A 22,293-nucleotide genomic window follows, 5' to 3' on the forward strand; every position below is an offset into this window, starting at 1 on the left:
AGAGAGGCCGAAAGGTGGCTGTTGTGAGCTGCTCAAACAGAGGGCCATGAAGACAATGGATAGGTCCCAGTAAGGGACTGTATTGGGGTGAGTTGGATTTAGCTTCCTGGCCCCTCTGAGAAATCAGCCCACCAGAAATCTTTCCAAACGACTAGCCAGCTATAGGAGTGTGATGTGCTGCGAATGCGATAGCTCCCGTGATGACCTGAGGGAGGGAATGCGTAAAGGTGCAGAGAGAGCCACATGTGTGCTAATGCATTCTTTCCTCTAGAGAAGAATATTGGGTAGTGGGTGTTCTCTTTCAAAATACCAACAGCAAACACAACACCTCCAACAGCCGGAACTGAACAGGTGTCAGAGGAGAACATACTGGCGCTCTGGGGGCGGTCTGGCCTCGGCCAAACTTAGCTTCCTCCTCCTTTTATCTCAGATATCAGGGGAGCTTGGGTGGCTCAGAATCCTGCTCTCGCTTAGGGTGGGATCCCTGGTGCCTGGGAAATGGGTAGCGCTTCTTCACCTTGGGTTCAGCTTTTTGGTAGGGCTGAGCAGGTGCGGGATCTAGCTTGGTGCACTGCTGAGTCAACAACAACTTAGAGCGACTCCAAGGAACAGCGGAACTTGCGGTCTCTGGCAGGAAGTTTCGTATCGCTTGTCTTATCTCCTGCGCCACTGTGAAACGCTTAAAAAAAAACAATCCACTGTGGAACTAAATAAGCCCATGGGAGAGACAGGAAGTCTAAAGGGGCTGTCTTTTCAGCAACCTTGATCTCAGTTAAGGCGCTTAAGGACCACCAAATTGGCCATGGCAATCACACTGCGCAGCTCTTGAAAGGCTGCCGGGTCAGGACCACTCTCGTCCATGGCACGGAGAAGCTTGTCCTGATAATCTTGGAGGACCTCCATAGTGTGAAGCCATGCTTTTACAGCAAAGCCACAGAGGAGAAGCACTGACTCCGCTGCGAGCTATGAGTTGCGAGGCTCTGTTAATCTGCTGCAGGTAACTTGCTTCTACGGTCAGCGAGGAGATGATCTTCATGCTGAAGGAGAAAAATTCAGAATAAAAAAGACTTTCAGCGCAACTTAAACGAGCAGTCTGCCCCACCTGTTTTGGCAAGCTAAAAAAAAAGCCATTTTTCTCTGCAGGTGCACAGATGTGAACCAATCAAGTTCCAGTATTCTGAGAAAAATGTATTTCCTCCCCGAAACTGTGTGAGTTAACCATATCAAAAGAGATCAGATCTTTTCTTTCCTATTGTGATGTCTATCCGCACATTCAAGATACAAGTTCACACCTGCTCTTGTGTTAAAAATGGATATGCTTTTATGCTAATATATTCAGATTTAAAGTATTAAGTTGGATTTCATACATCACTGAACTAGTGCCATGGTCAGATAATTTAAATGTACATTTCAACATCTTAGATTTATATGCACACACAGAGCAAAACAAGAAGGAAACAAACTGAGGGCATGATCCACTAATAAGGGAAAAACTCTTGGATTTCATTATATTGCCATTTTTATAGCTCAGGGGACACAGCCCAAAGAACAACCTCCTCACTCGCCAAGGCAAGAAAAATAAATTTACAGGCCTACATTACAGCGTTGGTGGAGCACTCCTTACAATGCTTTAAAAAAAAAAAGACAACCCATATGTATGAAGAAGCAAGACAGAACCATTGACATGAAAACAAAGCCATAAAAAGTTTATCATCCAAATAGCTTCTCTTTGAAATTTCCTTTAAAAAAATGTTCTTCAAATACAAAAATAAATCTCAACATTTAAACAAAGCATAACCTAACTTACAAGATAAAGCAGCATTTTGGAAGAAAAAACTGTTTTTTTGTGAGGGGATATGAGGTCTTGGTTTCAGAATTCAGTCTTGTATCACTGGATACAAACTTGCTTGAAACAGTGCATTTAAAACACTCTTCGATATAGCACATTTCTCTGTAAATCTATTAAAACAACTTAGCTGCTGGTTTCAGCAGGTTCCTCTGGATTTCCTTAAATCAATATTCAAGAAAAATGAAGCAAGATCTTTGCAAAAACATTTTTTTTTATGTACAAAATTCTTCCTTTTGCAGCAGACAGTTCAAAAGCAGTCAACAAAATCTTTGAAGAATTTTACAAAAAGATAAAAACAAATTAAAATGACACGTGGTGCTGTAACATCGTTGTTGTTTCATTCTGGCTTTGCAGAATGTTTTAGAAAATAAAGTTGCAGAAAAATATTTCTCAAAGTGTGTTGGAGTGTGTGTGCATGTACGTGAGTCTTTGTGTTTAAAAAAAAAGCTTACTTTGCTTTTTATGACATCTTGTAGTCATAGCTTTCTCCACCCAAGTCTTTCACTTACTAAAAGAGGTTTAGCTTCATTATCGGTTGGTCTTCTCCAAGAAAAAAAAAGTCGCAAAATTTCTTCAATTGGAAAGAGACACGGTTCTCAGTTCCTTTTCACAATGTCCATTTCTTTTCATGTCAAGAGAGGTCTTTCCGTATCCAAAGTCCTCCATCATTCCTATGAATGTACTAAAAGGCGAGAAAGAATGATCATACAGTCAGAATAGAAGCTTATAAAAAGACAAAACATCTACTCATTACTCATCCATCTAGATTAGAAGAATTGATTTTTATATTTTTTCCCGATACAATGGATATGCCAATGTTATTAACAAATGATCTTGTGGATAAACATTGTTTTCACTCTCTTTGCATTACAGACCACAGCATTTCCAAAGCAACAGGAAGTAGCCCACCTCCTCTTCACTTGCCATGCTGGTAGGAGTATGTTGTGTGGTCTGTGGGTGTCTCTATGGCAACCTGCTGCTGTTGGACGCTATTTTCCTGCAGTGGCATAAGGTCAACATTACTGACAATACATCACAGTGATTCAAGCTTTCAAACACTTGGAATAATTCAGCATGCAAGGCTTTCGTACCTCGGCTGTAATGCTTGAAGGAGGCACTTGGGCATATTGTGGTATATAGGTCCCTTGCATAGCTGTGTTTGCAGGCATATACTGAGGACAGATGGACACACATTGACAAATGTGTGATAACCACAAACAGCGACAGAGGAATATTTTAGGTAGCTGAAAAACTGGTTCATATGGTTATGCATAATTCCTGAAATTCTTTATTCTTAGGATTTACTAGATTTACATGGTCATGGCAGGAATTAAAATACTCGATTGTAACATACTTTAAACACAATGGGTATTAGCATAGTTAAAGTATTGATCTGGAGAGCTAAAATGAAAACATTTTGTATAATGAAATAAAAACTAACTAGAACTGCATGATATTGTGTGTGTGTGTGTGTGTGTGGGGGGGGGGGGGGGGGGTGCATAACATCAAGCCACACAACAACGCAAACAAGCTACAACACAACTGAAATGCTCCCGACCACTAGGCTCTCGTTGTGTGGTAAAGTTAGTTTCCCATGGCATTGTTCAATAGATTCTTACAAAGATAAAAACACCATAGACAGTAAAGATAAACACTACGATCAGTTTTAAGTGTGTAACCATTGTACACTCCTGAACAAAATCTTAAGACCAGGGGATGCATTGCAAGTTTTACACATTTCACACTAGTGGATCATAACCGGGTTGTAAGTGCTGCTTCAAAATGCCAAAAGAAGAAACAGGAGCAAGAGATAAAAAATAGAGAGTAGGCAATTTATTGAAAACTGCATTTAAACTGAAACAGGCCGTTCATCAGCTGATCAAAAGTTTAAGACCATAGCCATAAAAAGGTCAAATCTGCACAAAAATATGGCTTTCATGTCATTGTTCTTCAAGCAGTCATACTGCCAAGATCTCCTAATGGCAAAGGCAAAAAGGCTTTCTCTCTTGGAACGTGGCAGGATTGTTGAGCTGCACAAGCAACCTCGGCGCCATTGCTGCTGAGGTTGGACGCAGTAAGATTTTAAATTTCTTCAAAAATCCTGAGAGTAATGGGACAAAAAAGTCAAGTGGTAGACCCAAAAAGATTTCACCTGCACTGATCCGCATGATCCGACGGGTCGTCCGTGAAGACACAGGTCAATCCTCAACTCAAATTAAGGCCCTTACTGATGCTGACTGCAGCCCAATAACCATAAGACGTCATCTGCTAGAGAAGGGCTTCAAGAACAAAAAACATCTTCAAAGGCCACGTCTCCTCCCACAACACAAACTTGCCTGTTTGGAATTTGCAAGGGAGCACCAAACATGGGACATTAAAAAGTGGAAGAAAGTTTTAATCTCTGACGAGAAATAATTTAACCTGGACGGTCCTGATTGCTTCCAACGTTACTGGCACGACAAGGAGATCCAACCTGAGATGTTTTTGCGTTTTCCAACCTGCGGCACAGTGGAGGAGGCTCCATCATGATCTGGGGCGCTTTTTCCTTCAATGGGAAAATGGAGCTTCAGGTTGTGCAGGGGCGTCAAACGGCGACTGGCTATGTGGATCTGTTGCAGCGGGCATCCCTCTTGACCGAGGGCCCCCGTCTGTGCGTTAATGACTGGGTCTTTCAACAGGACAATGCTGCAATTGACAACGCCCGCCTGAGGAAGGACTTCTTCCAGGTGAATAACGTTGCTCTTTTGGACCATACACGTGTTCTCCTGATCTAAATCCCATTGAGTACATTTGGGGATGGATGGCAAGGGAAGTTTACAAAAATGGACGTCAGTTCCAGTCTGTGGATGCCCTTCGTGAAGCCATCTTCACCACATGGAGCACTTCATCCACCAGCCTCCTGGAAACAGTCGCATCAAGCATGCCGAAACGAGTTTTTGAAGTGATCAACAAGAACGGTGGGGGTATTCACTACTGAGTCCTTTTTTGACACTTTTAGTACTGTTGTGTGTTTATTTTTGGGCTATGGTCTTAAACTTTTGATCAGCTGATGAACGGCCTGTTTGAGTTAAATGCAGTTTTCAATAAATTGCCTACTCTCTATTTTTTGTCTCTTGCTCCTGTTTCTTCTTTTGGCATTTTGAAGCAGCACTTACAACCCGGTTATGATCCACAAGTGCGAAATGTGTAAAACTTGCAATGCATCCCCTGGTCTTAAAGGGGGGGTGAAATGCTGTTTCATGCATACTGATCTTTTTACACTGTTAAAGACTTGGAATCCCATACTAAACATAGACAAAGTTTCAAAAGTTAAGGTGGACGTTTGATGGGAGTATTTCTTTGTCAAAAATACTACTTCCGGTTAGTCATAAGTTTCGGCAAGTTTTTTGAGATCATGCGTCCCCTTTGACGTTAATGGGGGCGGAATTTCCTTGTATGGGCCTTACGGACAATTCTATCGGAAGCGCGTGAGAGAGAGAGAGGGAGAGAGCGAAAGTAACAGGCTACGCCCATCAAAGCGCTGGCTTGTAGGATGCTGGACAGGTGATGTGCACATAACAATGTCACCAAAAAAGTGCGTTTTTGGTTGCCAGACCAAGACAGTCCTGCACAGATTCGCCAAAAACCCCGCGTTAAGGCAACAGTGGATGTAATTTGCTTTTCCGGATCAGCAACTGAGTTGCGCGAATGTTTATATCTGTTCGCTGCATTTCGGTGCCGACTGTTTCATAATCAAGGCCCAGCTCGACACCGGATTTTCCCAATCGCCTAATGCTGAAGGATGGAGCAGTCCCAACGTTAGAAGGGTGAGTGAGACTGCTTCAAATGTCTGTGTTTTTTTTAGTCCGCTTACTGTCTACACAAACCACGCGTAAACACACAAACACACGTGCACAACTGCACTTCCCACATGTACACCTTCAAAGACAAAAATACGACGATATAATTCAAGTATAAATATGTAAATAACACAAGCCGCTAAGCATATTATATAGTTAGTGTATAACTTGTACCACATAGAGACGTCCTGCTCTAGTCGTTTTTGCTGCTGCTCCTGTTCAACTGCAGCCTCTGGGTCTGATTCCGGATCATAGATGTATGGCTGTATCTGATTAAAAGCCATATTTTTATTTTGAATGAAGTTTTTTTCCCGCTGTTAGGGATGACACAGCTTTACGACGCACTCGACTCAACATAGCAGCAGCGCGCACGTCATTATTTAGCTCCGCTCACACGACACGCCCCCACCTGCTCGGCTTTTTTCGGAAAGACTCGGAACAGCGCATCTTTCTTATATAATTATTAAAAAAATAAAGACTTTTCGGAGATATGCAGGATGCAATGCTACTCTATAGGTACTCAAGATTGACATGACACTGACTGAAACTGAGTGTTTCACCCCCCCTTTAAGATTTTGTTCAGGAGTGTATATCTACATTAAATATAAATTCAAAATCACCTACATGCATTATAGCTGCATATTTAAAATACTTTTAATCGCTATCACGGCACTTAAAGGGTTAGTTCACCCAAAAATTAAAAAATAATGTTTATCTGCTGACCCCCAGTGCATCCAACATGTAGGTGTCTGTTTCTTCAATAGAACACAAATGAAGATTTTTTTTAACTCCAACCGTTGCTGTGTGCCAGTCATATAATGATGTGAATAGGTAACAAGTCTATGAGAGCAAAAAAAAACATGCTTGGACAACGTGCACAAAACCCCTGCTGCTCCTGACAACACATTGATGTCTTAAGACACAAACCGATTGGTTTCTGTGAGAAACCCAACAGTATTTATGTTATTTTTTTACCTCCTATCCTGACGAGTCTCATCAAGTTTTTCCATCGGCTATTACTTCCGTCTGATAAGATCAAACTAGAGCTAACATTATATATATATATATATATATATATATATATAGATTCCTTATTAGTGCCTGTTGGATCGGTCGAATGATCCATCTACATAATATATTTCTATAACCGCGCCATTTTTTTGCAAGTAATGGAAAAACTTGATGAGACTCGTTGGGATATTAGGTAAAAAAAATAACATAAATACTGTTGGGTTTCTCACAGAAACCAATCGGTTTGTGTCTTAAGACATCAATGTGTCGTCAGGAGCAGCAGGGTTTTTGTGCATGTTGCCTAAGCATGTTTTTTTGTTGTTGTTTGTTTTGCTCTCAGAGTTGTTACCCATTCACACCATTATATGACACACAGCAGCGGTTGGAGTTAAAAATCTTCATTTGTGTTCTATTGAAGAAACAGACACACCTAAATGTTGGATGCACTGGGGTAAGCAGATAGACATCTAATTTTTATATTTGGGTGAACTAACCCTTTAAGGGAATGGGTTAAGGGAACGTTTGCCAATTTCCCAAGTGTTTGAAACGTATAATTTCAATTTGTATGAATTACCTTTTGTGTTTAAATGTCCAAATTCCAAAGTTTTGCATTACTGAGTCAGTTTTACCAATGCAACCAAGCTGTTGAATTTTAACATGTCTCTTTTTAAATGTTAAAAGTCATTTTATTTCATACAAATGACATCTTTCAACTGCATGGTGCAATTGGCAGACGTTCCCTTGGGCAGCAAGCGCCGTGATAGTGAGTAAAAGTGTTCACGAGGAATAATATGCAGCTATAATGCATGTAGGTGATTTGTGCGTGTTGTTGGCTTATCGGCGCATAAGTGCACATCAAGTAAACAACATGAATCTGACTCTTTAGCTCCATTCACATGATATGCCTCCAGCTGCTCGGTTTTATTTGGAAAGACTCTGTACAGAGTAGTTGTCTTTTATTAACACGAGAAAACTAAAGACTTTTCGGTTATGAAGGATTCAATACTACTCTATAGGTACTCAAGATTGACATGAGATTTTAAGTGCAAAATATGCATATATGTATGTACAGTGGGTACAGAAAGTATTCAGACCCCCTAATATTTTTCACTCTGTTATATTGCATCTATATGTGTGTGTGTGTGTGTGTGTGTGTGTGTGTGTGTGTGTGTGTGTGTGTGTGTGTGTGTGTGTGTGTGTGTGTGTGTGTGTGTGTGTGTGTGTGTGTGTGTGTGTGTGTGTGTGTGTGTGTCAAAAAATACCTATGTAATGGCCTATATAATAACCTGTGTTAAATATTATAAATGATACCAGATATAACTTTGGGAGCCCTAACATACTAAAAAGTAAAATAATGTAAAACTTGAAAACTAAAACCAAAACTAAATTGAATAGACATATTATTAATAAAAATAGTAAACTAAATAAAAAATAAAAAAGTGTATTTTTTGACATTAGCAATATATCTGTGGGGGACATACCGTGCCTGTGCTGCCCAGGGTTAGATGGCTGAGCTGCTGTGTGAGAGGCCCTAATATGGCAGTGGGCTGGATGGCCATGGTGTGGTCCACTGTAGGCGTGAGGACGGTACCCTGTGCACAAGACGGAAAGAAAGTTAGACAGGTAAAGAAAGGTGCTTTAGGAAAGCAGCCATTCAACTGCAACTTACTGTGGGCTGCATGAGGTAAGACTGGTGATGGATCCAGGAGGGATTGTGTACCTGAAATAAAAAAAATACACTTTAGATTTAGGTCCTTATTCTATATCATTCAGATCTATAATGATTTATAAAGGTGGATGTCAAGAACTTAGGTATAAGTTGTATAATACAACTTAAAGGTGTAGTTTATTTAAAAATTTAAAACGATCCCATGATTTACTCACCCTCAAGCCATCCAAGGTGTATATGACATTCTTCTTTCAGACAAATACAATCAGAGTTATTTAAAAAAAATGTCCTGGCTAATCAGCAGCCCAAAATTTGAATCCGAAAAAAGTGCATCCATCCATTATAACAGTAATCCACACAGTTCAGGGGGTTAATAAAGGCCTTCTGAAGCAAATTGATGGGATTGTGTTGGAAAAATATCCATATTTAACACGTTATAAAGTAAAATATCTAGCTTTTTCGTCCAATTTACAAAAAATGGCACAACGACGAAGTCAGACGTAGCATAAGCGTTTTGAACTGCTAGAGGCGTTACACTTTCGTCATAAGTTGAATACGGAAGGCGGTCTGGCGGAAGCTAGATATTTAACTTTATACAGTTTTAAATATGGATATTTTTCTCACACAAACCCAAACCGCTTCAGAAGGCCTTTATTAACCCCCGGAGCCATTGAGATTACCAGTACTTTCATAATGGATGAATGCACTTTTTGAGCTGCCATTCACTGCCATTATAATGCTTGGACGAGCCAGGACATTTTTTTAAATATAACTCTGATTGTATTCGTCTGAAAGAAGAATGTCATATACACCTAGGATGGCCTGAGGGTGAGTAAATCACAGGGTAATTCTCCTTTTTGGATCAACTAATCCTTAAAATGTCTTGCATCATTTGTCGGCAATAGACTTACATTTATAAATAATAGAGCATGAATTGTATGCAGTATATTTAGTGGTGGTTTTGTAACTTTATAGCAGTTTTATTTTTAAACAGTTTTTCTAAAAGTTGTATATTTTAGTGCTTGATGATTTGGAATGACATGAGGGAGAGTAAATTATGACAGAGTTTTCATTTTTGGTCGAACAATTCCTTTTAAACAATACTACAAATATACATATTTGCCAAAGCAGTAATATATATAAAGCAAAAAGAAATCATACCTGGTAGGTGGATACAGGTGAGTGCATGTAGGGAGAGATAGAAGTCTGAGCAATAATTCTGTTAGGAGCGATGCTGTAGGAAGGAGAATAAAACCTGCAGGGGGCGACAAACACATTTGATATATTTTACATAATGAAAGCACGAAGTACAACATTTCTTTCTTGAGTAATAATTTCATAACCCACCCATTTTGTAAAGCGGGAGTAGGGTCATATGTTAGCGTCATCCCGCCCTGTATGTGTGTGGAACAAAAGAGACAGTCAAATTAAGACTTGGGCTAGAGAATGATTTAAATCAACATGAAAAAGCACAGTCGCTCACAGTCTCGCCCTCTCTTGGCCACTGCCGCCCATTTTGGTGATATTTCCCCTGATTCTGACGTTTCTTCTGTCCACCGTCCGCAAATTTACACAACAAGGGTTCTGTAGGCACTTAGTAAACACACATTAGTCGTTATTTATCTGTCATAGCCATATCCTCCTCAATATGAAAAACAACCATAATGCCGTACCTGCTACTCCAGGAGGAGTCTTGATGTATTTGCCATTAAAATGTTGAATGATGGCCTCACATTTTTCAGTCGATTCCATTCTAACAGAGTAATTGCAAATGCATTATTAATGGTATATTAATGATGATAATGTCATGTTATACGCGTGAGAGCTGATCAGGTGTACCTGGCAAACCCCACTCCTCGGCTAGTGCCGTTTGCGTCTCGTAAGATGCGAGTGGAGATGACCTGGCTGAAGGGCTTAAGCATGCTCTCTAACTCCTGCTCATCCATAGACATAGGCAGATTGGAGATGTACAGATTGGTGGGGTCCTGTTCCTGTTGCTGCAGAGGAAATGAAGAAGAGAGAAACAAATGTGGGCATGACTAGGCTAAAGCAATATTCTGGGTTGTTTTCAACTCAAACAATACGTTTGTTTCTGAAATACTGTTGTTCAACCAAAAATGAAAATTCTGTCATCATTTCCTCACCACCATGTCTTTCCAAACGCGTAAAACTTTCATTAATCTTCGAAACATTGATTATTTTTATTAAATCTGACTGAGATGTTTCTGTCCCTTCATTGATAGCTACGCAACTACCACTTTTACGCTTCAAAATGTTCATAAAGAGATTGTAAAAGTCATCAAGATGAATTGAGCGGTTTAGAATCTTCTGAGGTGACACAATCACTTTATATGTTGAACAGATTGAATTTAGGCTTTTATTAAAATATTAAAGGGGTGATGAATTGAGAAATCAACTTTCCCTTGAGCTTTTGATATATATAAAAGGTCATAGTAATATAAGATTATCCTGTAAATTTCAGAGCTGAAAACTTCCTTGTTACTAGGCAAAGAAAAGCTTTGAAAGACACCAGAAAACGATCGTGAGCGGATCTTTACGTCATCACGCGACGAAACACACCTCTACAGAATAATAATCACGCCTAATTCAGCCCTGCCCACCGACTCATTGAGCTGATCGGATTGCGCTAGCCAGCAGCAATAAACATGCCGAAGAAGCAAGATATTGCGCTATTCCTGGTTGTGGAAGAACACAGTCGCTGCATAAGCTTCCTTCGGATCCTAATATTAGGAAGTTCCAGCTCACGTGGGGAAGACATGTACAAATAAAGATTTAAATAAAAAATCTTCATTTGTGTTCCGAAGATGAATGAAAGTCTTACAGGTTTGGAAGTATATGAGGGTGAGTAATTGATTGCAAAATTTTAATTTTTAGGTGAACTATCCCTCTGAATTTCAGCCTATTTTTTCACACAACGCTGTCGAATGACTTAAGATAAATACAGTGATTAACTTAGCACTTGGACACATTGGTCATACGGACTAGTTTTAGAAGTCGTTCATAACCCAAGGCAGTCTTTAATGACTACTTGAATAACTAACTCGAGCACCATATTTTAGAATGCTGTGTTATGTGTGAGTCCTTCTTCATCTAGCTTATGGAAAATGGAAAAGCAGAGCTGAGGAATGCAAATATGCACGGGCCACGGCTCATGATGGGTTTCTTCTTCTTCTTTTTCTCCATTTTGGAGCTTGATCGTCTCAGTCCTCAATCAATTCATGTAGGTGGAGAAACTTCTGGTTATGTGTTACTGACATAATTCCTGTAGGTGGATGTGTGCAAAGTGCCCTGATTTCTTCCTGAAGGACTGATCAGCCTTACAGGCTCAGTAAGGTTAGGATTATGGGTAAGTGAGGTTAGAACCTGATCAGCCTGTCAGACCTGTCAGACGGATCAGGTTTGACTTTCGCCCTTTGGCTTGCTCAGTTGTGGACACTACATATTAAACTTTATTACTGATCTGCCCGCATTGACACTATATGATAATTTAAATGAGCTGGATGACGTCTCCGTTTTCTTCACAGCGGCTGTACAGCCAAATCAAATTCTGCTGCATTACTTTTCTGTTTAACACTGGGAAGCTGCTTTGAAACAATCTGTAATGTAAAAACGCTATATAAATAAAGGTGACAAAGCAGAGCACCATCAAACACTGGGCCTTTTTTAGGATAGTTATGTCACATCCTTTCTATGCCACCTTCACAATATGCTCACATAGATAAGTAGCCAGGTTAATTTTCCAGAATCAAAATGATTGTTATTATTTGTTAAGCATTCGACAACCATAAGCACTTCATACAGACATTATGTTTGGAATGACCTGATTATTCCAATAATGACGCATTCCACCTTTAAAATATATTGGAAATCAAAGAAGGACGGTAGGAAAGACTGTAAAGGAGTTTAGAGGTTTTCAGGTGTCCGACCTCATAATTTCAGTCTTTCCCATCTTCCTTTTGATTTCCACTGTCCCAGCAGCCGTGTGTGTGTGTGTGTGTGTGTGTATGTGTGTGGGCGGGAATGTTTTTGTGACGAGGACACAAATGTGTATTATGACATGGGTATTACATAGGTATCACAAGGAGAGGGTGAAATATGAGGACATTGGCCATGTCCCCACTTTTCAAAATGCTTATAAATCATACAGGATGACTTTTTTTAGAAAGTAAAAATTTCTAAAAATGCAGACGGTTTTCTGTGATGGGTAGGTTTAGGGGCAAGGGCAGTGTAGGGGGATAGAAAATCCGGTTTGTACAGTATAACCATTACACCTATGGAATGTCCCCATATGTCACAAAAATAAACGTGTGTGTGTGTGTGTGTGTGTGTGTGTGTGTGTGTGTGTGTGTGTGTGTGTGTGTGTGTGTGTGTGTGTGTGTGTGGAGAGATAAGACTGTTCAGCTCCTGCCGAATCCTATATGATGCTTGTTTTGTTGAAAGTCAACTAAACATATCACTTTAGTCTTGGATGTTCTTTTCCAAAAAAATAGAACAAATTCATAGAAAAATATTAATGAAATTGAAAAGCCAAAGAGTGCATTTCACATATTTTGTGCCATATTTGTCTTTTACGTTTGCATAATTATATGCAGGAGTATGTTTTTTAGGAAAACGTGTCAAAATGACCGTTTTCAAGGCCAGTACTGAGTCAGCTCATTACCATATAAACACCTAATTAGCTTCATTTGAAGCTGCGGGCATGACAGCAAATATGCATACAGTGCAAAGTGACACCTTTCTAACCTCAAATGAACGGATACACAGAACTGGTGCTTGAATGTCTTCTACAGATTACCCTGCGTGAGGTGCGAGTAGGAGGTTTTACTTTAGGATCTCAAAAATCCTTAATCATATTATGCATATCAAATTAATTTTGTTCATTATCACTGAAGCATGAGCTGTGTGTTACTTGTCTAAACAAATCAGAAAGACAGTAAAGATAGCTGCAAGACAGCAAACCTCCTATTCACCCTGCTGCTAATTTGCATATTCATTGCTTTGGTGTGCAGATGAGATTAAAATGTGAGCTGTAAATGTATTACCAGATCATCTCGCCACCATGAATAATGAATATCTAATTGCAGTGACCTGCGATGAAGGTGATTTTTATACTGATCTAATCACACGACGATTCCCTTTTTCCACAGAGTGAATGGGAGGAGGAAAATCCACTGCAATTGCCTCAACAGACTCTTAAACGGGTCAGGTCACTAAAAGACTCTAAAATGGCTGTAATTAAGATGGGTGCTCGTGATGTTCTTGTGTGAAGAGGCTGCCCTTTCACGCTGACCTACAGGTTAAATGGGTGAATCTCACAAAATCTTCACATTTTACCCTCCAAAAAAATTTAAAAAGAAATAAATTTGCTTAAAGGTCCTGTTCTTTGCGATTCCATCTTTCAAACTTTAGTTAGTGTGAAATGTTGTTGTTGGAGCATAAATAATACCTGTAAAATTATAAAGCTCAAAGTTTAATGCCAAGCGAGATATTTTATTTAACAGAAGTTCCCTTTCAAAGCCTACAGCGAACGGCCGGTTTGGACTACACCCCTGCACTTTCTGCTTTAATGACGTCACTAGAACCGTTTGTTGACTAACCCTCCGCCCACAAGAACACGCAAAATAGGGGGCGTGGTCTTGTTGCTCTCCCACGTGGAGAAGAGCGCGCATTCAGCGCTTGCATCTCCCCGTTATGGTAAGAGGCGGGACCTTTCCGGGCAAAGTGCGCTAAGCTGCTGTCCAATCACAACACGGCTTCGCAACAGCGCTTCGCTGGCCCAATCAGAACTCATTATGTATTTCTGAAGGAGGGACTTCATAGAACAAGGAAATCATCAGGCCGTTTTTAGGACAGAGGAAACAGCGGTGTTCAGATAAGTAAATTGTGTGAAAAATACTGTGTTTAAACACGCGAAACATGAACTCATGTTATATTGCACACTGTAAACATAATCAAAGCTTCGAAAACACGCGAAGAACGGGACCTTTAAAGAAAAACAACCTTGCTTTTGTTGCATTTTTGTATTGGGGATATTAAGCACAATAAACCTCCCTCATCTCAATACAATTATGTTTTTACTGTAATGCAAAGATAGATAAGGTAACATACTTAAATGTATTATACCCCCTTTAATTTGATGATTTACATTTAAAAAAAACAAAGCACATCACAGAAGGACAATCTAATGATAATTACCATTTAGGAAAAAATTACGTTTTTTTTCTTTAGGAAATGATCTTGATATTTTTCCGTGAGATTTATGCAATGTTCTACATAAACTTGATAAAAAGGATGTGAAATCAGTGGGAGGGTCTGAGTGACAGCAGGGCTTTGTGAGTGGTTGGCCAGGGCAGGAGCAGTGCTGGCCTGCAGGGCCACAGTCCTCTGCGGAGTGCGTGCAGAACTACCAGCCAAGCTGCTCAGACAGTGACTCAGCCATGGGTGAAAGAGAGAACACACAAACTCTTTGTAGAGCTGGAGCACCACGCAGGAGCAGGAACGGGACAAATACTCCTCAGGCACTTACTTTGAACTGCTCTCAATGGTGGACCTGCATGAGCCTAATGGGGACACCAGGTCCATTTTCATGGCTCAACACCCACAGACAGGCCAATGGTGGTAAAATAATCAGCCGCCCTACATTAAAGTGATTGCCGCCATTTACTTTCAACATTAATTAGCTTCTCCTTGAATCAGATATGCAATATTTTTTTATAGTGATACCTTATCCAAGAATCATATTAAAACTACACAAATATGTGACCCTGGACCACAAAACCAGTCAAAAAGGACACATTTTTTATTTATTTTTATACATCTGAAAGCTGAATAAATAAGCTTTCCACTGATGTATGGTTTGTTAGGATTAGGATAGGACATTATTTGGCTGAGACACAACTATTTGAAAATCTGGAATCTGAGGGTGAAAAAAACCCTAAATATTGAGAATATTGCCTTTAAAGTTGTCCAAATGAAGTCCTTAGCAGTCCATATTACTACTAATAATACATTTTAGATATATTTACAGTAGGACATTTACAAAATGTCTTAATGGAGTATGATATTTACTTAATATCCTTATGATTTTTGGCATAAAAGAAAAATCTTTTGAACCATAAAATGTATTGTTGGCTATTGCCACAAATATACCGTGCGACTTATGACGTGGTCCAGGGTCACATATGAGTGTGCACTTCTGTAGGACTTCACGATTATGACAAAAATCATAATTGTTATGATTAATAAAGCTGTATACCATTCAAAAGTTTGAGGTCAGTAAGAATTTTTTTTAATTAATACCTTTATTCAGCAAGGATGCACTAAATTGATCAAAAGCGAACATTTACAAAAGAATTCTATTAAAAAAAGGCTTTTTTGCATCACAGTAATAAATTACATTTCAAAATATATTCAAATAGAATTATACTAAATTGTAATAATACATTTCTCAATATAATTACTGTATAATATTGTATACTTTTTTCACCATTATATAATATCAGTTTGTATATGATATTCTAGTTCCTAGATATTGCAAGTACTCCTTCAAACTAAATTCATGAAATGTTTCACCCATTTTATCATCTACCAGCCACAAATGTAAAGTCTGTTAAGAAAAGCACGTTTCCTCATCAATCTGCACGATTTGAAGCATCGTTCATGTCCGTAGCACAAATGTAGCAGGACGAAATATGAGCCAAAGTTGAATACTTTGGCTTAGTGGTCTGTTCAAATCCAAAACTTAGCAATAACAACACTGATGTTTGTGTTTAAAATTCGTTTGAAGCCGTTTCAAAGTGTCTCACAACAGCAAGTATGAGGAAAGTTTACAGAAAGTATGAGCAGTTAAGGAACAGTGTGTTTAGTGTCACTGACTCTTACCTTTGCCATCTGAGCCTGAACTCCACTGGCCTTAAGCGCTGTCACTGCTTTCTGTGCAGAGGCCGGGCTGTCGAAATCCACAAAGCCATATCCTGAACACACACACACACACACACACACACACACATACACACACACACAGAGGATCAGTGATCACTGCTTAAAGTTTAGTTGTTAAGCCAATGGCGTTCCTATCACTCCTCTACACCTTAGCTCACACTGGTAATCTAATCTGTGAGAAAAGAGCTATCAGACCAAGTTAACCATGCGCGCGCACACACACACACACACACACACACACACACACACACACACACACACACACACACACACACACACACACACACACACACACACACACACACACACACACACAAATGTAATAGCATTGGTCCATTTGACAGATGTAGGGTTATGCAATATCAATCTCATTGCTGTTACATCAGCACACATTTGCTAGAGATAAAATAGATGAAGTATTTTCAAAGACCACTCACAAGTTAAAAGGGAACAGTTCACCCAAAAATGAAATTCGATTATTCATTCTCATGACTTTTAAAACCTGTATGACATTCTTTCTTCTGTGGATCACAAAAGGATATTTAGAAGAATGCCCTGCTCTTTTCCGTACAATGAAAGCGAATGGTGGCCAAAGCTTTCAAGCAAGATTCTATATGAATATCAGCTTAATTTTCAGTCTGTTTCTCAGAAATGTCACTTCAGAAAACTTGGAATATAGGGAATAAGTAATATATTTCTCTTTTTGGGAAAAAATATCCCTTTAAATATTACATCTTACCTTTACACTTGTTGGTGGTCTTGTCAAGGATGGCCTTAGTGGACACTATTTTTCCATAGCTGTGCATTACAAAACAAGAACAAAAAGTAACATTTGGTTTAGATGAACAGATTTTTAACATCTTGCTTTTAATAAATACAATCAAACTTAGAAGACTTGCTGATGTGCGTCTGAAATTTTATAGGGTCAAACACAGTTTGGAAGAGCCAGTGTAATCTAAGCCGGAAACAGCCGAGCAGCAGGGGCACAAAAACCCATAAACGGCGGGCACCATCTCTGCCCAATTCACAATGCGCTGATCAATGGGCCCCCATATTCAGAAATAATTTGTTTGAAATCTTCATGAGGGTGCCAGTGTGGTGAAGCCCTGATCAAATGGTAGTGCTCTATGAATTGTGTTCATAGGCCAACTGCTTTGCATATCTTAGGAAAAGGCATTGCCGCAGCATGATACAGGTATATAGCTGTAGGATTGCGTACGCTTCTATGGATTACTGGCGGCATGCGGGTGTTTGAGGGACGGGAAGGGGGGTAGGATGTTCTCTCTCCAGGCATGTGCTTGCAGTGTAACCTGAGAGTTCTCCTCGTCTGCCCTGCACAGCTCTGGCTGGAATCCACAACAATCAACCAACAATGCCCTCTGCCAGGCTCCTCATGGGTCTTACTGCCAGTGCATGGCACCTCACACTGAGCTACATGATTGAACTAAATCTCTATAGTGTAATTGTAGTATAGATGGAAGCAATATGAGAACCTTCCAAACAGTTTGAGTTTTTTACTTAATCCTTCAAACCCTTTAACGGTTGTTCTTGTTCATGCTGGACATAGAATAAAAAAAATGGCAGTTTTTTTGGAATGTCACAAGACATCTTCAAGCATCAAATAAAATGTGTCTGTCTAGCATATGTTTTCATTAAAATTAAGATATATAAAACAGCGCAGGCGCATGCAAGTGGAAACCCATTGCCCTGCAAATTTAAAATTAACAAACAAAATATTAAAGTTGTCATGCACTGGCTTTTTTTCTTTTATTTATACTGTTGTCTGAGGTCAACTAATGACGTTTGTGTGGTTTTTACATTCAAAAACATCATAACTAATAAGTTATAGGCTATTTTCTAGACTGGTTTTGAAGCTCTCTCCTGAACGCTGGGTTTTGATGGATGTGCAGGCACGGGAGACTTGGAAGTAAACGCCCACGGCAAGGATTGGAAAAGATTTGCATATTTAATGAGCTCAGCTGCTGTCATATCTATGCCCCTGTCAGTTCACATAAAGGAAGAGATTATTTTGAAAGTGGCAAATGCAACTTGTATTTGTCAAACAAACAATGATTTATTTCTCATCCACCCGCGATTGTATTACATGGCCCGAGCAATCGTTCGATATAAGCGCGAACCGCGCACACACACACACACACACACACACACACACACACACACACACACACACACACACACACACACACACACACACACACACACACACACACACACACACACACACACACACGCACACCCAGATCAAAAAAGAATTTCTGCCGACAGGCGTACGTTTTGTTATTGTTAGTACTATTATAATAAGAAAGACGTTTTACTCGCATAAGTTTGTTGCACCATTCCTGTCGGATCCAACATAGAAGGCACAACATTGTGTCTGCAAATCCAGCACTTGAGACTTGTTTACAAACGATTCCGCAGTGAAATGAAGCAAACGTTCAGTCTTCCCCACCAGCTGGAACTTCATTAAAAATAAATGAAGTATCACACATTCCTAATATTATGAGGGGTCTCTTATGTCACATCAGCGCCGAGCGAACGCACAGAGTAACATCATAACATAATTTTAAACACACTTAAATGTATCTAATATGATAAACAAAGCTGCTGGCTTTACCTTATAGTCATGACCGGAAAAAACGGAAGTGCGCGCACGCGGCGACTGTGTCTCATCCCATCATAATAAAAGTCCCGGTACTCGCGAGCCGTGTGCTTGTATAACAATCACTCCAGCGGCCGTGATCAGCTCCACAACACTTCGCCCTGCTCTGTTTTACACTACAGTAATGTTAATAACTGCATCCATGAACATTATATCTGCCCGAGTCCTATTTTCCACCGGCTGTGAGGTGATGACCACATTTCCCAAGATACTGCGCTCACACTTGGCGTCATCAAACTACACCTTTGTTTTGAATAGGCGCCCTCCAGTGGACGGAAAGTTGCATAGTGCACCTTTAACTTTGGTTTTGATGTTTTTGAGTCTAATATATTTATTTAAGGGTATCACTATTGATAATGCATCAAAAGTATGATTTACCAGCCTAAAACATGAAACAAAAACTGGTCAAATTAAATTGTAATATTATCCTCATTTACGTAACACATAAAATACTGCTTACAAAACATGGTATAATTTGATTGGACCCACTGCCATTGACGTTAATAACAAAAATAAGGGAAGCCTTTTCTCCTCCTCTACAAAAGCCTATTTATTTTGCCATCCTAAATATGCATGACTGTATGGTTAGTTAGGCATTTAGTATTGTTTATCCCTGATGTCCCCTATGGGGTGAAATGACCGTTAGTCATGTGTGAGATGATCCAACCAAGAATCATGGTCAAGCAAACTATGGACTTAGTGTATCCTGACTAGTAACTTGTACTCATATTTGACCTTGTTGCAGCCTTGTTGAGGCAGTTAGCACTAAAAAATTAATTCAAGAAAAGGTTTCTGTTACTGTTTTTACTTCTGTAATGCTTCAGTAACTCTAATTAATTTAAATGAAACACAGTGAATCATTCACTCCACTAATTCATTCAAAACACTGATTCATTCAGAAACAAAACAAGTGACAATATGTCACTCCACTGATTTGGTCAAAACAAAAATCGCTGAATCATTAAGGACCAATGTTTATTTAGTTTTTTTCTCCATTTGGAACTATTTTTGTTGGTAGATTAAAAATAGACAAATGAACTAGCAATATTGTCTAAAATGTAAGTTACTACTTTAAAGGGTTAGTTCACTCAAAAATGTTAATTCTCTCATTAGCTACTCATCCTCATGTCGTTCGAAACCCTATGTTCATCTTCAGAACACAAATGAAGATATTTTTGTTGAAATCCGATGGCTCAGAAAGGCCTCCATTGACACCAATGTCATTTCCTCTCTCAAGACCCATAAAAGGCACTAAAGACATTGTTATAAAGTCCATCTAACTACAGTGGCTCTACAATTTAAATAACGGCTTTATTCGACAAGTTCTTGTCTTCTGTCTGGACCTCTGATGTGAACTCAAAAAGCACCACGTAGAGCCCTTCATTTCACGGTTTGATGAGGCACTTTTCCAGGAAATGCACACTTTAGCACCATTTTGAGCGCTACGCCAAGACCTAAAGCACAATCAATGTAGAATTCAGCAGCTTAGATATGGCGCGTCTTCCTCTGCTTGTAAACAAAGTTCCTTGCTTCCAGGTCATATTCTCCCGCATGCGTCGTGGTGCTTTGTGAGTTCACGTCAGAGGCCCAGACGGAAGACAAGAATCAAGTTGAATAAAGTCGTTATTTAGTTTGTTTTTGTTTTTTCAAACTATTTTTTTCTTCATAAAATTATTGTAGAACCACGAAGAGAGATGATTGGACGTCTTTAGTGCCTTTTATGGGTCTTGAGAGAGGAAATGACATTGTGGCCAATTGAGGTCTTTCTGAGCCATCGGATTTCAACAAAAATATCTTCATTTGTGTTCTGAAGATGAACGGAGGTCTTACGGGTGCCAAACGACATGAGGGTAAGTAATTAATGACAAAACTGTCATTTTTGTGTGAAATAACCCTTTAACTTTTTGTATATTGAAGCAATGTCACTGATGCGATCATGCTTTTTTCTGAACCACTGATATTCAGAACAATGGCACTTTTGCACTTAAATTAGATATATACACGTGGCTGTCTTTTGCTCGTGATATCCATAGCATTTCCTTCATAAAACAAGCTTTAGTGTTCTGAAACCATTCAGCTTGTGATATGCTCTTTCGCTTTCCATTTAGGTAACAGCTTCTTTGCTAAGAAACACCTGATATATTTGACTAACTCTTATCTCTCTCTCTCTCTCTCTCTCTCTCTCTCTCTCTCTCACTCTCTCACTCTCTCACTCTCTCACTCTCTCTTTCTCTCTCACTCTCTCACTCTCTCACTCTCTCACTCTCTCTTTCTCTCTCTCTCTCTCCCCACCCCCATCACCAACAACTTTTCGTCTCCTCTCCCTCCCAGCTGTTGCCCTTGTTTGTCTTTCCCTTTCCCCCTGGGCTCAGAGTTTCCTGTAGGGCTGGGCAGCCTCATCTCAGCCGTTTCTTAGAATCTCCAACACTACTTCTCAAATCTGTGCACTTTCTTTGTATACCAACTTAAATATACAAGCCCTTTGTTCTAAAAATGGGATATATAGTTCAATAAAGCTCAAAAAGATACATATTTGTATTGCCAAACATAAATCACATCAAATTGGGTATCAAAGATAATGAGGTTTTTTTTTAACTTTTGCTTTGGCAGCATGATACAAAAATAAAAAAAACAAGATAATTTTTTTAATATACAATAAACTAAAACATTTAGAGTTCTATAATTATTTTAATATTTTGAATGACTCACATTTTTACATTTTCAGTTTAGGGTTTAGTAATTGATGTGCTTTTGTCATTTGTAATATATATTTTATACATTTATATTTAGTTTTAATTTATATAATTTTAAACTTAGTTAGTTGCCAAGTGAACATTTATAAATGTTTAAGTTGTTATTTTTTAGTCAATATTTACATTCATTTTAGTCAAAATTTTATTGTAGCTTTGTCAATTATTTAATAAATCATTTAAAATAGTTTTAGTTAACAATTACAACACTGCATTGCTGTTTACCAGCAGATTTACAAATACAAATATCACAAAAAACAAGTAAAAACAAACCATTTTAAATGTACTTAGTGATTAAAACTAACAAAAGTGACAAAATTGAGTAGTCAGAAAGTACCGTGTTGTTAATGTTAAAAGGACGATCTCATAATTCATATATATTTTTGTGTATATTTTGAAACATCTAGGTGGGAGAAGCAAAAGCAATGATCTCTCTTCAAACCTTTCCTTACTTTTATCAACCCTAAAAGGAAGTGAGGCGCAGGCAGGGAAAGAGGCGAGGAGAGGGAACCGTCATGCCTAGCTGTTGGAAA

The 22,293-nt window shown here is 39.1% G+C and overlaps 1 protein-coding gene across 2 annotated transcripts in view; it reads right to left on the minus strand.

Moving 5' to 3' along the window:
• Positions 1-1,501: 1,501 nt before the first annotated feature.
• Positions 1,502-22,293, minus strand: part of rbms2b (RNA binding motif, single stranded interacting protein 2b) — a 37,168-nt gene continuing 16,376 nt past the window's right edge. The window contains exons 3-14 of one of the 2 annotated variants that reach the window (XM_067446133.1): positions 17,070-17,128; positions 16,271-16,362; positions 10,208-10,365; positions 10,042-10,121; positions 9,852-9,952; positions 9,716-9,762; positions 9,530-9,623; positions 8,369-8,419; positions 8,181-8,291; positions 2,941-3,021; positions 2,759-2,846; positions 1,502-2,531 (exon numbers count right to left, since the gene is read on the minus strand). In XM_067446133.1, coding sequence (XP_067302234.1) covers positions 2,766-2,846; positions 2,941-3,021; positions 8,181-8,291; positions 8,369-8,419; positions 9,530-9,623; positions 9,716-9,762; positions 9,852-9,952; positions 10,042-10,121; positions 10,208-10,365; positions 16,271-16,362; positions 17,070-17,128 — 955 coding nt within the window. In that variant the 3' untranslated portion in view covers positions 1,502-2,531; positions 2,759-2,765. Of the gene's footprint in view, positions 2,532-2,758; positions 2,847-2,940; positions 3,022-8,180; positions 8,292-8,368; positions 8,420-9,529; positions 9,624-9,715; positions 9,763-9,851; positions 9,962-10,041; positions 10,122-10,207; positions 10,366-16,270; positions 16,363-17,069; positions 17,129-22,293 lie in introns of both variants that reach the window. The other variant, XM_067446132.1, reaches the window with a different exon arrangement.

This window comes from Pseudorasbora parva, chromosome 6 (genome assembly GCF_024679245.1).
Source record: "Pseudorasbora parva isolate DD20220531a chromosome 6, ASM2467924v1, whole genome shotgun sequence".
In the NCBI taxonomy this organism is placed as follows: domain Eukaryota; kingdom Metazoa; phylum Chordata; class Actinopteri; order Cypriniformes; family Gobionidae; genus Pseudorasbora; species Pseudorasbora parva.